A 16,550-nucleotide genomic window follows, 5' to 3' on the forward strand; every position below is an offset into this window, starting at 1 on the left:
TTGGCCCAAGCATCATTTGTATCACATTAATGGCTGTTGAGCCTCTCCATTGTCGGTGTTGGTTTGTATTGTACCCAACATATACCCCAACAAATAGCAGGCAGTGCAAAATTAAATTCTGTGGTTACCATCATAGGATGGCCACCTCCAAGTATTCAAAAGCCAGGCCCCCAAAATTCTTGAGGTCTTTACGATGATAAACTTTGGGTTCTTTTAATTTGCCGTGTAGTTTTTGAGCCTTTAGAGTTCACATTTTTTTAAGCTTTTCTTTGCAACTAGCTAAAATCCTAAAATTTAGGATGGCTAAAATTATTTTTTAATGAAAGAATCTCCTATAATCAAATAACTGCAGAAACCAGGGCTTTAAAAAAACACCAAATATCAGAAGAGTTGGACACACTGTACCATTTCTTTAATTCAAGGGGGAGAAGATGAAATTGTAATGTTGGGCATGAGAGAAATTCCTACCTGATGCTCCTGTTATGTCCATTGCCTTTAAATTCCTAGCCTTTATTATGGTAATAGTTAATCTGCCAGCTGTTGGAAGGTAGCAGAGTGAGAACATCAAGTCACCAAGATCCACATTGTCCTGTAAAAAAAAACAAGTTTGTGAAACAGTAATAAAACTCTCTCTCTCTCCCTCTCTGTGCCTAGAAACGAATGATAGAGTATGTGTATTTAGGAGCGCTGGTTATTCCAGAGAACTTAATTCTCCCTTGCAGAGCACGTGGCAGGAAAAGTATGCACTGTATGCAGAGGTTTGCCCAAGCTGCTGAGTTTGTAGGCAGAGTTCTGAGTCCCATGAGCTGTAAACATCATTACAATTTTGTAGCAGTCAGTAGTGAGAGAGGAGCCATGTCCTAGTAGTAAGAACAGTGGTAGGTACCTGGAGATCTTTGTTCTTCTACTGACTAGACAAGTCTCTGGAGCTCTTTGTGCCTCAGCCTCCCTATTTGCAGGGAATTTACCATAACGGGGTTCATGGGAGAAACCGCAAATTGACAAGGTAGGATGAGGTTTCATACAACTGCCCAGGATTTGTCAGGCCAAACATTGCAGTAGGGAAGGTCAGTGGAGGGAGCACCATCAGGGGTAAAGTAACCTGGAGCAGGAGGGAGTGCAACTCTCCCTTTCCGCCAAAAGCGGAATGAGAACTTTTCTCTCCCTGGTGTGCAGGAGCAGCTCTCCCCCTGCAGCCCTCCCTCCTCCTTAGCTGGTGCAGTGACTGCATCCCTTTTCTGTTTCAAGTCACTGGGTACCATCCGGGGTTCAGAAAGGTAGCTGAGGAGGAAGTCCACCGGATCCCAGATGTAGATATTAGGGAACAAACACAATTTTTTCACCTGATCACAAAGGAAAAATGTTGGTAGATTTTTATTTTTTTTTTATCTAGCCACTTTGGACGAATCTGCCAGCTTCATCCACTTTGGACGAATCTGCCAGCATTAGAAGCCGTCCAGTAGGGATGATGCATTAGAGCAAGTTGTAAGGCACATCTGTTTACTCAGCTTTTGCCTTAAGGAGTGGGAAGAGATGGCTGAGTGATAGTTCTTTCCTGCAGTTGTTTTTTTTTGTTGTTGTTGTTGAGGGGGGCATTCATTAATTGACAACATATTAATTTAGATGACCATTATTTGTGATAATAAGATGTTGGAGTTGTGATAGGTGAATTTTGTAATCTGTGGGGGGTGGGGAATAGATTTTTGGGAGAAAAGCAGGGATTTACTTTTTAATTCTTTGTAGTAGTTTGGATTTAAGGCAGTTTTCCCACAAGACAGAGTGGGGAAAATGCTCACTGTTTTTCTGAAAAAAATACAGTTGAGCATGAATTAATATTTATTGACACCAGCAGATAAATATTTGTTTTGTAGCTGGAGCAGTATCTATGAAGTATTTCAGAAAGGACTCAACATTTTATTTATTACTTCCATTCTACCAAGTTTTTGATACATAGATACATAGATATTTAGGTCAGAAGGGACCATTATGATCATCTAGTCTGACCTCCTGCAGAACGCAGGCCACAGAATTTCACCCACCACTCCTACAAAAAAAAACAAAAAACCTCACACCTATATCTGTGCTATTGAAGTCCTCAAATCGTAGTTTAAAGACTTCAAGGAGCAGAGAATCCTCCAGCAAGTGACCCGTGCCCCATGCTACAGAGGAAGGCGAAAAACCTCCAGGGCCTCTTCCAATCTGCCCTGGAGGAAAATTCCTTCCCGACCCCAAATATGGCGATCAGCTAAACCCTGAGCATATGGGCAAGATTCATCAGCCAAAAAATTCTTTCCTGGGTAACTCGGATCACACCCCATCTAATAGCCCATCACAGGCCATTGGGCCTATTTACCATTAATATTTAATTACCAAAACCATGTTATTCCATCATACCATCTCCTCCATAAACTTATCGAGTTTAATCTTAAAGCCAGATAGATCTTTTGCCCCCACTGCTTCCCTTGGAAGGCTGTTCCAAAACTTCACTCCTCTGATGGTTAAAAACCTTCGTCCAATTTCTAGTCTAATTTTCCTTGTGGCCAGTTTATATCCATTTGTTCTTGTGTTCATATTGGTACTGAGCTTAAATAATAATTTGAGTGAGTCTGGAGATGCTTTTTGTCCATTTTACAGTTTTGATATTAATGTAAGCAGATGAGAAACCTTGTTTATGGATGAAGAAAACTCTATTTATATTTTTGATAGATAACTGTGACTATCTGGCGGGGTGATTTTCTTTGGTTAATAATGTCTCCTAATTAAGCAGCCCTAGAGATGTTTCTCTTCATAGGTTACACACTTCTTCCTTTTGGATTTTCAAAGGAAACTTTTCTATTTATAAAAAGAAAAGGAGGACTTGTGGCACCTTAGAGACTAACAAATTTATTTGAGCAAAAGCTTTTGTGAGCTACAGCTCATGAAAGCTTATGCTCAAATAAATTTGTTAGTCTCTGAGATGCCACAAGTCCTTCTTTTCTTTTTGTGGATACAGACTAACACGGCTGCTACTGTGAAACCTTTCTATTTATACATACCTTTTTCTGTTAACAGTGTATGTGTTTAATCAGCTGAGGTAGTGCAGGTTCAGTGTCTCGTAATATTCCAAACCCATTGTTTTTCCCCTTATTGTGATATAATTGTTACAGTAACACCTAAGCTTCAAGCAAGATCAGGGTCTCATTGTGCAAGGCAGTATGTAGGTATATGGTAAGAGACCATCCCTGACTGACAAACAGGACAAAGAATGGGAATGGAACAAGATGTGAAAGGACCTGCCCAAGGTTATACGTGGCAGTTCAGGTCTCCTGAATTCCAGTCCAATGTCCTATCCACTACTTATACTGTCCCTTTCTTTCTTTTTTTTTTCTTTTTGCTGTGACCCTGTCTTCCCCCTTAGCTTCTTAGCCCTTTAACTGGTTATAGCTGACCTTTCAAATTAAAAAGGTCATAGAGCAGTTTTTAAACTAAGGGCTGGGGGGGAAAGCCAACAGGTGCAGAGGAGCACGTGGTTTGGACAGCACCATCTCTTAGGGGAGGATCTATTAATGGAGATTCTCTGGGTCCTAATAAGGAGGAGAGAGTGGAAGATGGTAAAATACAGGTAGGATCTGATGAGAAACAGTCAAAGGAAAAAAAAAAGTCCCATTCAATTACATCATGTAATGGCAGACAGCTAAAAAGTGACAAGTTTTTCAAGGGCTTATATACATCAATACTAGAAGTCTAAATAATAAGATGGGTGAATTAGAGTGCCTCATATTAAATGAGGATGTTGATATAATAGGCATCACAGAAACTTGTTGGAGTGAGGATAATTAATGGGTCACAGTAATACCAGGGTACAAAATATATCAGAAGGACAGAACCAGTCGTGCTGGTGGGGGAGTGGCACTATACACAAAAGAAAGCATAGAATCAAATGAAGTAAAAATCTTAAATGAACCAAATTGTACCATAGAATCTCTATGGATAGTAATTCTATGCTCTAATAATAAGACTATAGCAGCAGGGATATATTACTGACCACCTAACCAGGATGGTGATCGTGACTGTGAAATGCTCAGGTAGATTAGAGAGGCTATTAAAATAAAAAACTCAATAATAATGGAGGATTTCAACTACCCCCATATTGAATGGGAACATGTCACCCCAGAATGGGATGCAGAGATAAAGTTTCTTGACACCTTAAATGACAGCTTCTTGGAGCAGCTAGTCCTGTAACCTGCAACAGGAGAGGCAATTCTTGATTTAGTCCTAAGTGGAGCACAGGATGTGGTCCAAGAGGTGACGATAGCTGGACTGCTTGGTAATAGTGACTATAAAATAATTCAATTTAACATCCCTGTGGCGGGGAAAACACCACAGTGGTCCAACACTATAGCATTTAATTTCAGAAAGGGGGACTACACAAAAATGAGGAGGTTAGTTAAACAGAAATTAAAAGGTACAGTGCCAAAAGCGAAATCCCTGCCAGCTGGATGGAAACTTTTTAAAGACACCAGAATAGAAGTTGAGCTTAAATGTATACCCCAAATTAAAAAACATAGTAAGAGAACCAAAAATGTACCACCATGGCTAAACAACAAAGTAAAAGAAGCAGTGAGAGACAGAAAGTCATCTTTTAAAAAGTGGAAGTTAAATCCTAGTGAGGAAAATAGAAAGGAGCATAAACTCTGGCAAATTAAATATAATTAGGAAGGCCAAAAAAGAATTTGAAGAACAGCTAGCCAAAGAGTCAAAAAGTAATAGGATTTTTTTTTTAAGTACACCAGAAGCAGGAAACCTGCTAAACAACCAGTGGGGCCACTGGACAATCAAGATGCTAAAGGAGCACTCAAGGACGATAACACCATTGCGGAGAAACTAAATAAATTCTTTGCATCGATCTTCATGGCTGAGGATGTGAAAGAGATTCCCAAACCTGAGCCATTCTTTTTAGGTGACAAATCTGAGGAACTGCCCCAGATTGAGGTGTCATTAGAGGAGGTTTTGGAACAAATTGATAAACTAAACAGTAATAAGTCACCAGGACCAGATGGTATTCACCCAAGAGTTCTGAAGGAACTCAAATGAGAAATTGCAGAACTACTAACTGTAATCTGTAACCTATCATTTAAATCAGCTTCTGTACCAAATGACTGGAGGATAGTTATTGTGATGCCAAGTTTTAAAAAAGGGCTCCAGAGCTGATCCCAGCAATTACAGGCCTGACTTTAGTACCAAGCGAGCTGATAGAAACTATAGTAAAGAACAAAATTGTCAGACACAGAGATGAACATAATTTGTTGGGAAACAGTCAACATAGTTTTTGTAAAGAGAAATCATGCCTCACCAATCTACTAAAATTCTTTGAGGGGGTTAACAAGCATGTGGACATGGAGGATCCAGTGGATATAGTGTACTTAGCTTTTCAGAAAGCCTTTGACGGCTCCCTCACCAAAGACTCTTAAGTAAAGTAAGCAGTCCTGGGATAAGCGGGAAGGTCTTCTCATGGATTGGTAACTGGTTAAAAGATAGGAAACAAAGGGTAGGAATAACTGGTCAGTGTTCAGAATGGAGAGAGGTAAATAGTGGTGTCCCCAAGGGGTCTGTACTGGGCCCAGTTCTATTCAATATATTAATAAATGATCTGGAAAACGGGGTAAACAGTGAGGTGGCAAAATTTGCAGATGATACGAAATTGCTCAAGATAATTAAGTCCCAGGCAGACTGTGAAGAGCTACAAAAGGATCTATCAGAACAGGGGGACTGGGCAACAAAATGGCAGATGAAATTCAATGTTGATAAATGCAAAGTAATGCACATTGGAAAACTTAATCCCAACTATCCGTATAAAATGATGGGGTCGAAATTGGCTGTTACCACTCAAGAAGGAGATCTTAGAGTCCTTGTGGATAGTTCTCTTAAAACATGTGCAGCAGCAGTCAAAAAAGCGAACAGAATGTTGGGCATCATTAGGAAAGGGAAAGATAAGATGACAGAAAATATCATGTTGCCTCTACGTAAATCCATGGTATGCCCACCTCTTGAATACTGCGTGCAGCTGTGGTCGCCTCATCTCAAAAAAGATATACAGGAACTCCTCACTTAAAGTTGTCCTGGTTAACGTTGTTTCCTTGTTATGTTGCTGATCAATTAGGGAACGTGCTTGTTTAAAGATGCACGATGCGCCCTTATGTCATTTGGCAGCCGCCTGCTTTGTCCACTGCTTGCAGGGTTCTCTGGAAGAGCAGCCCTCCCCCCGCCCTAGGGATTAGAAGCAGGGGGGACCAGCAGCCCCCCTTCCCCTATCAGCTTCCCTAAATTCCCTGTAAGGTATGTGGCTCGGTAGCTGCCCAGCAGTAGTTCAGGTGGCCCTTCCCTCACTGCCGTGTTGCTCCTGCCCTGCCCTCTGCCTTGGAGCTGCTCCCGGGAGTTTCCTGCTTGCTGGGGGAGCGGGATGCTGATGTCAGGATGTTCCCCTGTTCCTACCCCCCCCCCCGCTTCATACCCCCTCTCCACAAAGTGGAGGAGGGGACAGTCACAGGGCTCAGGGACAGAACGGCGGGGTCGGGGGTAAGGAGCTTGCAGGAAGCTGTTGCTTCCTGTCTGAACTGGCTGATCTGCTTAAAAGGGCAACATACTTGAAGTGATGTCAGCATATTTAAAGGGGCAATGCACATCTCTCTCTTTCTCTCTCACTCATGCACACACCCTCTTACTCCACCATCTCAACCAAGCTTTACAATCATTCATTGCTGTGTACACTATTAACTGGCAAAAAAAATTTCCTTGGAACCTAACCCCTCCCCCCCCCGCCATTTACATTAATTCTTATAGGGAAATTGGATTTGCTTAACATTGTTTCGCATAAAGTCGCATTTTTCAGGGACATAACTGCAACATTAAGTGAGGAGTTCCTGTATTGGAATTGGAAAAGCTTCAGAAAAGGGCAACAAAAATGATGGGGCATGGAATGGTTGCCATATGAGGAGAGATTAATAAGACTGGAACTTTTCAGCTTGGAAAAGAGATGACTAGGGGGATATGTTAGAGGTCTATAAAATCATGACTGGTGTGGAGAAAGTAAATAAGGAAGTGTTATTTACTACTTCTCATAACATAAGAACTAGGGGGTACCAAATGAAATGATTAGGCAGCAGTTTAAAACAAACAAAAGGAAGTTTTTTTTGCACAACGCACAGTCAACCTGTGGAACTCCTTGCCAAAGGATGTTATGAAGGCCAAGACCATAACAGGGTTTAAAAAGAACTGTATAAGTTCATGGATGATAGGTCCATCAATGGCTATTAGCCAAGATGAGCAGGGATGGTGTCCCTAGCCTCTGTTTGCCAGAAGCTGGGAATGGGCGACAGGGGATGGATCACTGGATGATTGGCATTGGCCACTGTCAGAAGACAGGATACTGGGCTAGGTGGACCTCTGGTCTGACCCAGTATGGACGTTCTTATGTTCAGAAATAAAAAGTTGACATAGAAGAACTAATGAAGACACATTCTAGGTAGCACTCTAGGATCTTCTACTAATGGAATCCTCCTTACTCTTTTCATTAAACACTCCCATTGATAGCAGCAGTCCAGATGTCTTCACTTCTTGGCAGTAGAAGTGAACACTGTGGATAAGTTGTTTGTGGTGACTGCGAAGCAAACAATTAAAGGGTGTGACACTAGTGCAAGATGTCTGGGGTGACTCACCCTGTTTAATGTCTCTAAATAGTTCCCAGTGTGGAAATAGACTGCTGTCACACTGTGTGTCACTGACTCATTTGAACTGCTGGAAGATCAAAGTGGTGTTTGACAAGGTGATGCTTAAGAAGCCCTGAGGACTATAAGTGGTGTCACCACACTCAGAGGAAATACTCCTTTGCTAAAATCTGCATTCAGCTCTGGGTGAGGCATATCTGCTCTATCCGATTTCACTGATGAATACTGGACATGATTACTTTCTCACTGAGAAATTTTCCCTGAATGGTACATAAGTACTGTACTGCTGCCTCTTCTGATTCTGGGGGAAATGTTTCAAGAGATTGGCGGGAAGTTTCCCAGCTCCATAGGGATTCTGAGCTGTACAGTTTTCCCTCTTGTGATGCAAACTATGTAACTCTTTGGGGGTGACGGGGGGGCCGAGAATTCTATGGTCTATTTACAGTAGTTAGTGGCACCTTTTTGTGTCTGTATTCTTCAAGAACTTGTCCCCATGAACCAAAAAAATTGAGGAAAATTCCAAAGGAGGGATCATCCCTATCAAATTGCTCATGAGCTATTAGGAAAATCTGGCACACTAATGAAGCATGTAATTTGGCCTTAAACACCACAAAGAAGCCCCTTTACTTGTTTGTTTTAGTTGCAGATAGGATTTCCTATATTCTTTCAATCATAGCAGTGTCATTCTGTATTCATCCCTTGTGTTCTACTTATTGGCTATATAATTCATTGTTTTGTTACTGCCACTGGTTTATTGTAAACAACAACAAAAATCCCACCACCCTCAATTCCCCTATTTTCTCTAAACTTATTAGCCTGCCTGATGCTTTCAAAACTTCAAAACCTTTCAGCAATTCCTAGCCAGAAGAAAATATAATCTCAATGAGATACTGTGAAGTGGTTTTGAATTTGAGAACTTCCCAGAAAAGACATACTTTCCAATTCAGTATGCTCTATTTACAGTTGGCATAGATATTAATAATGGATCATTAGTTCTAGTGGACAAAAGCTGATTTCTGTAACTAAGTTATTAAATTAAATATATTTTCCTTTTGTGGTAAACGGAAGTCACAGTAGATAGAACTCGATAAATAAAAACAATGAATATGTTTCAGTGGTATTCATTACCTTTTAGATTTGTTTTCTACAAACATTTGTAAGAGCATCTTCGCTCACAAGAACATTCACAGAAAGTGAAATCCTCATGAGAATATGTTCTCTGGAGGCTTCAGGCCAGAAGAGTTCACCTTTAAATTTCTTTATACAGCAATCATGATTGAAACAATAATCAAATCAAGAAACGATACTGTCGCAGATTCAGGGTAACTGCATTGTTGACCCCCCTATATGGTCTGATCAAGGAATGCCATCTCAGGCCTCTAGCTGTCACCTGCCTCTGGGCAGCACTCCAGGTCCTTCTCTGTCCAGACCAGGGTTTTAGGCTGCAGCTGTCTGCAGTTGCCCTATGATTATCCAAAGTAGATTCTGACTTATGTCCAGCCTCTCTGCTTTGCTTGTCCTCTGAGAGCTATGACTAGGGAATGCCATAGCTTGCAAGTGATCACACAGCTCTTCCAAAGCAGAGTACATTTATTTAAGGACAAAAGCTACAGAGAGAACCTCGCAAAAGGTCTAAATGCATCAGATGTACCAGAAGTCACCCATCAGTCCTATGGGGATCCTGGCAGGTTCAAGTCCTCCAAACTCTTCTGGTGGGTTTGGCCCTCATTTGGACTAAAGGTCAAGTCCATTTACTGAATCAAACCAAAGTCCCCTGTGCTGTTCCCTCTGGCCCTTTATAGCCCAAGTTCTTTCTTTGTCTCCTGCATCTCTTGGAACACGGCCTGCACCAGCATATGTAACCCAGGCCACGGGTTGATACTTCTCAGAGCTGTTTATGTCCCCAGAGACTGCACTAATTACCCCCCACTGGTTTTAGTTTTTGGAGGAGCTGTGGTAACTCTCCCCTGTGGAGTAGAACACAATACCTGGCCCACAATGATAAATATAACATTCATAAAGTTAACACAATAGTCCCCAAATATATTGCATGTGGCTGCAATATCTCTCAGATACCATGTGACTTACCACATGGTACCAAGTGGCTGAACACACATCACAAATAGTAAAGGATACAGACGAAGTAAACAATCAATGAATAAACCTTAAAATGAAAATAGAACGTTAAATTATGAATGATCCATTGTTTGTGAGTGGTTCATGAAAAGAACAAAGGGGGTAAATTTAAAGAATAAGATTGTCTGCAAATAGCTCTCAATTCTAAGAACAAAGAATTTAAGGTTTTTAGATTACAAATATGCTGAAGTAGGAGCACTGTTGAGAAGAACTGCAGGAGAAGAGATTAAGAAACTACCCTGAGTGTACTTCAGGAAATTATCCTATAAAACATTTATCTTCAAGCTTTGTAAACTTCCTCACATTTGAAAAGAGCTCTTAAACTATAAAATTATATATTTTGAATCAAACAGCCTCAGGAACAAATAGAGCTAGTTAAGATTTTTTCAAAATTGTGAAATTTCAATGATATATTGTTGACAAAAAACAGCAAAAAAATCAGCATTTTTACCTTGTGGTGCGGTATTTTTCAGACTGCTGTAGTAAAAAATACACTCCTCATCCCAAGTTCTTGCCATGCAGGAAACCTCATGCACAGTTACATGATAGACTTTCTTATTACTGTGAGAGGATTCCAAAAATAATTTGATGCTAAATGGTGGTAATTACAACAAAACTGTGCATTTTCTATAGAATCTTTTTCGTGTGAAGATCTCGGAGCAGTTTTACAAATGTTTATTAAGCCTTAGAATGGACTAATGTGTGTGTGCACGCACAAGTCACCCACAACTCTCGTGATCTTTTCAAGCTTAAAGTGAAACAAGAATTTGAAATCTAGTCATTTTAAAAAAAAAACAGCTAGTCATAGTTTCAAGTACTACTTCTGCCTCTGAGACAGCTTGCCAGTATATGTAAATATGTAAATATTTATATGTACATATGTATATGTAAATATACACAAATGTTTTCTCTCCCTTCTTGCTGTGTGAAAGACTGACATAAACAGGTGGAATATGAACTGTGGTTATAGGGGAGAAAGAAGTAAACTGACTCATTGGAACTCAACATAAAATGCTGTTAAATGCACAAAGTAAGCAAACTGAAAATAAAGAGAACATAGCGTTTCTTTTCTCTGATCTTTTTCAGTTCTAGTAATTTTAGAAGTTGTTTGTAATAATGGTGGTAAAAATTCCATGCAGAAAAGGTTATTTTTAAAAATATTGATGTTGTCTCTTTTAGTAGCACACAGTAACAATACATTACAGTTTAGCACATGGATTGAAGACTAGTACAATAACTACTTGAACCAACAGAGTCAATTAAGGTAGGCAGAATGTAACTGCTTGGAATTTGGCCAGGAAAACATGGTTATAATATGCAAATTCTAGTGAAAGAACCCTGACATCTTTAATAATCACAAGTGGTTAAAATCTGTTTTCTGTCACCTGAAAGATGGCTCCTCCAGTAGCATAGCGCCGTTCTGCAACACTGATTGATTCAGTACTATTTCTGAAGGTACATAATGATTACCAGTCTACATCCTAGATGTTCTTCAGTCTTCTCCTCCTTAAGTACAGATTCATGCTAATCCTGATTTAGCTATGAGATCCCATGGAATCTCAGCGCACAAATGTGCTCACCAATCTTCCCAGGCTCATCAAGCACTTTTATTTTGGTGACCCTGGAGTTAAAATATTTCAGAGCACTGATTATCTGGGAAAGATTAAATTATTAATCTTGCTATTGAAATCTCAAAAGATAGTAAATTTCTGGTGTAGTAAGCCTCATAATCTCTTTCCCATTCCCACTGAGCGAACTGCTATTTATTTTTACTGCGGGGTGTTATATCTTATCATGTGAGAGTGCTGTTTCTATCTCAGTCCCAGATATGTTAAATTTGCTTTGAGGTTTTCAAGCCCTGACTGCTTATGAGACGATTCTCTTATACTGAACCAAAAAATGCAGAGAATGTCTAGAGCAGGAGTGGCCAACCTGAGCCTGAGAAGGAGCCAGAATTTACCAATGAACTTTGCCAGAGAGCCACAGTAATACGTCAGCAGCCCTCCATCCGCTACCCCCCTCCAGCGCCTCCTGCCCACCAGCAGCCCCGCCAATCAGTGCCTCCCCCTCCCTCCCCACGCCTCCTGCCCGCCGCAATCAGCTGTTTTGCAGTGCACAGGAGGCTCTGGTGGGGAGGGGGGAGGAGCGAGGGCATGGCAAGGTTGGGGGAAGGGCTGGAGTGGTAGCAGGACCTGGGCAGAGCAGGGGGTTGAGCAGCGAGCACCCCACAACATATTGGAAAGTTAGCATCTGTAGCTCCAGCCTCAAAATCAGCGCCTATGCAAGGAGCCGCATATTAACCTCTGAAGAGCCGCATGCGGCTCCGGAGCCAGAGGTTGGCCACCCCTGGTCTAGAGGATTATTGCATATCTTGGGTTGGTTTAATATCGCTGAGCCTTAGGGCTTTGTGCCATGTACCAGCACCCAATGTGTGCTGTAACTGTCTAGAAATGAACTGCATTTTCAGCTTAGAATTAACAAACTTAACTGGTAGGATTTTGAGTGAAGATTGTTTTCAGTATGACGTGGGTACTTCTATATTACTATGTATGCAAAACAAAAGATGGCTGTATAAATGGTATACTTTCAGGGCATTGTTTTATATTCTTGTTGTTAAAAATGACTCAATAAAATAACTCTTTTGGTTTGATCAATGAATGTATTTGTATGGCACTTCACAATGGGCAAACATTTATTTTGAAATAGCTGACATATGAGTTAATTTTGGATTCCTACTTGAAAATAGTTCTGCATCAGTTATTGCAAAAGTAGCTACATACTTATTTGTACAGTGCCAGGACAGAGCTAGATGTTTGGAATGAAGTTATCCAATGGTCTAGCTATGTTGTTTATCCTGCCCATGTTTGTCGATAAGCACTGCTAGCTAGATCCAGCCAATTACTCCAGAGTTGGGGAGCCCGAAGTTCCTTTTCTGAAAGGTAGTTCTGAAAAGGTCTCCTCTGCTTTGCTAGCCCACCTGTGGAATTTAGATTTTCTAGGTTAAATACATCTGTTTGCTAGGGTAACTGCTGGCTGGAGAACTCTGGCAAGGGTTGCTGGGAACTGAGCACTAAAACCTTCACCATTCTGACTGGTGGCATTTCTAGTCTTACGTTATTCCAGATTTGTGGAGCTCTTTGCAGAGATACAGTTTTCAGGCAAGGACAAAAAATTCCGTTTTGCAAATACAAGGAAAACATTAATTTTTGCTATGGGTCAAGGGTTAAGAAATCTTATCTACATCCCCACCACCATTTCACACTCCATTTTTACAGCCAACATTTGATCTACCATCAGAATCAGTTTAGAAGCTATGCAAATGACTTGACCACTGGCAGTTTATTTCAGATGATTCTGATTTACCCAGAAATGTTTTCCTGATTTCCTTACGTAAAGCTAGTGTAGTGAGCACCCATCTTTAAATGTTGAATTTCACTGGTAATTCTAATACCTTGTTAGTTAATCTGTTTTTTCACACATTAAAATTATTAATTTTGTTGGATGTTAGCCTTCAGACTGAGTCATCCCCTAGTACTATGTCAACTGTCTTCGTACTGGCTCTAAGATGAGTATAGTTCAGCATTACAAACAGTGAAACGTGTGACCATAAAGAGAGCTGTGACAAATGTACTCCTTAATGGCTCCATTTCTGATTCCCTTGGGGCTGTGTTGAGTCAGATTTGTGCTCAGAAATCTGTAAATTACATAGGAGTAGGAGGTTTTTTGACAAAATGGAAATAGCATTGAGGATCAGGGGTCCCTGTAGATCAACTGCCCCCTCCTATGAAATCATTCATGTCTGGGTAGAGTGGATATGCAGAATGGGAAGAGACTGAAGTCAGCCTTCCTTCTCTGATAGTGTTTAAGGCCTCAGGGAAGGTGCACTGTGCTGTGAGGTGGGACACCACATGTTCTAATCTAGACTCACCTATTCCACAAGCTGCTTCTAATATTTCTATAGTTCACAATGCTTATCAAGCATTCTCTACATACGGTTGGTATATTGTTCTAACTACTTTGGTTAGGGCTTTGATTTGTGTGTGTATGCTGAAATAGTTGTACTGGTACAATTTCCCCCCTTAGTGTGGATGCAGTTTTATCAGTTAAAAGGTATCTTATACCATCGTAGCTTATTCCTTTTGCCATACAGGAGTAGCCATACCAATATAAGGCACCTTTATATTGATATTACCAGGAGGTTGTACTGCTTTGACTACACTGGTATAGTGAAATCTATATGACTTGTGTGCGTAGACAAGCATGTACCAAGGGAGGGCTTATATTCCTTCTGGGAATAGGAATACAACCAGAGTCTTATTCCCTTGGCCACATTGTCTTTCAGAACAAGCATGCCCAGGGTTCCTGACACCCAGCATTCCACTGCTGTTTCACCAAAGAGTTGTTTAATCCACAGGCAAATACTATGTTGCATCTGCCTTTAGGGCCTACTCTACTTAAAGCATAACAGCCAACACCTGTTACCTTTAGCTCAAGTAGTAGAACTGTTTTGTATTCAGCTGAAGGTCTTATAGTTCAAACTATTTATTAACAGACGGTTATGGCTATGCTAATGAACCATGTGAGAAAAATGTGGTCACGTAATTAAAGACTGTGTCATAATCCATACACACAACTGCCTTAAGATTTGGCAATCAAGTTTGAAAAAGTCAGTCCATAATCTTCGATGCCTTAGAGCACTTATAATGTTTCTCTTGGAAATAGAACACCTTACTTTTTCTCCTAGCTGTTAAGATCTTATATTGCCCAGAATCTATTTCCAAGAGAAACGTAAGTGCTCTAAGGCATCGAAGATTATGGACTGACTTTTTCAAACTTGATTGCCAAATCTTAAGGCAGTTGTGTATATGGATTATGACACAGTCTTTAATTATGTGACCACATTTTTCTCACATGGTTCATTAGCATAGCCATAACCCTCTGTTAATAAATAGTTTGAACTATAGGACCTTCACCTGAATTTGCTATAGGCAACATAGAATCATGGAATCGTTGGACTGAAAGGGACCTTAGGAAGTCATCTAGTCCAGTCCCCTCCACTCTTGGCAGAGCTAAGTATTATCTAGACCATCCCTGACAGATATTAACAGATACTGTCAATTCAGCTGGCATGCTTGTGCATCCATGCAAAGAAGCCAATATTAAAACTGATATGAGAGGACAGGATTGATTTCCTAGTGTTTTATCCATTGGTTTGGCTGTAGTACAGACAGCAATTATTACCCTCTGGGTAATAAAAAGGTAGTACCTTCTAATAAAATGCTAGACATGGAAGTTTCTTGTGTGACAGACATCACAAAATACATGGTTCAGCACAATGCATGTTTTGAAACGGCATGGAGCATCCTGGTACTCCAAAACAAATGCAGTACAGAATAGCAAGCACCTCTGATGTGTGACTTGTTCTTGGAAATGAACGAGTCACACGAGGGAGCATGAGCATTTGAGTATGGAGATGATATGACATGGACAGACTCAGTGTTTATTGATCCAGTTTCTAATTACGCTCGGTGTGCATAAAAAGTACAAGTTTTGTGTCATTTTTGGTAATGTATATTTTTGTCCATTATATAACTGGCTAAAGAGCATTAGCAATGAAGGAATGAAAAACAGAGAAATGGCATGTGGACAATCCTTGATTATGGTGAGCAACAGAAGTTATTTCACAAAATTTCCATTCTATTTATACATGGGGGAAAAAATACTTTCCGTCAGACAGAAAAAAGCTCTACCTCATTATTCAATACATTTTTCCAGAGTGAAAATACCTATTTTTAATTCAGAGTTTGTTTATCTAACAAAAAGATGATAATGTCGCACCTTTCAGCATCTTTCATCAGAGGGCCTCAAAGTGCTATATAGGCACTAAGGGATAAATTCTGTCCCCCATGCCAAGTCTGAATAGCTGAGCTTGATGTTGGGAGTTCCCAGGGGACTGGAGGAGGAAGGAATCCTTCCTGCAGACTGTGATAGTGGATCTGCACCATGGCTGCCCCCTCAGCTCTGGGACTCTCTCTTACCTTGCGGTTTAATACCCGTCACTCTAATATCTGAGCACCTTTGATGTAAAATCGATAGCAACAGCAAAGTCCCCAGTGGATTTCATGGAGTCTGTGGCACTTTTCCTTTTTTGGGGTCAAGATTTTACTTGGGGAAAGGCTCTTGCTGGCCTTGTGCTTCCTGTTCCTTTGGTGACTTTGGTTGGTGGATGTGCAGAGCACAGGATCTACTGGCCTCATTCCAGCTCCTTCCCCAGTCTGCCTGTGCCCCACCTCAAACCCAGCTGCATGGGAGCCCTCAAAGAGCAGTCTTCCAGAACATGCAAAGGATGCAGACCTTTGGGCAGGCTCCCCATATCCTTACCCTCCCTTCACTGTAGAACCTCCTGCATTCCACTGTGTTGAGGGTGAAGGAGCAGGACTAGGCCCTAACTGATTTTAGCCTCTGAACACCCCTCTGAAGTGGATATTTTTAAATAGTAGTATTCCCATAGTCCAGGATGGGAATCTGAGGCACAGACAATTAAGTGACTTTCTCAAAGCCACTCACTGAGTCAGTGAGAGAGGGGCAGGATAATTCCCTGCCATGCCCTTTCTCATTTGGTGTAAGAAGTACAATGGATTTAACCCACCTCTTTGTCCTCCAATGCTTTCAATTCTGGTGGCCTCCTTATTCCCACCAGAGCCCGCAGAA

The 16,550-nt window shown here is 40.9% G+C and overlaps 1 protein-coding gene across 3 annotated transcripts in view; it reads right to left on the reverse strand.

Annotated features, from left to right (window-relative positions):
• The window catches only part of SYT9 (synaptotagmin 9), a 109,353-nt gene that overhangs the window by 8,611 nt on the left and 84,192 nt on the right, over positions 1 to 16,550 (reverse strand). For all 3 annotated transcript variants that reach the window (XM_084631953.1, XM_084631955.1, XM_084631954.1), the window contains exon 4: positions 469 to 589. In XM_084631953.1, the coding sequence (XP_084488079.1) occupies positions 469 to 589 (121 nt within the window). The remainder of the gene's footprint in view (positions 1 to 468; positions 590 to 16,550) is intronic.

This window comes from Lepidochelys olivacea (genome assembly GCF_965140295.1).
Source record: "Lepidochelys olivacea isolate rLepOli2 genome assembly, chromosome: 6".
Taxonomy (NCBI): domain Eukaryota; kingdom Metazoa; phylum Chordata; order Testudines; family Cheloniidae; genus Lepidochelys; species Lepidochelys olivacea.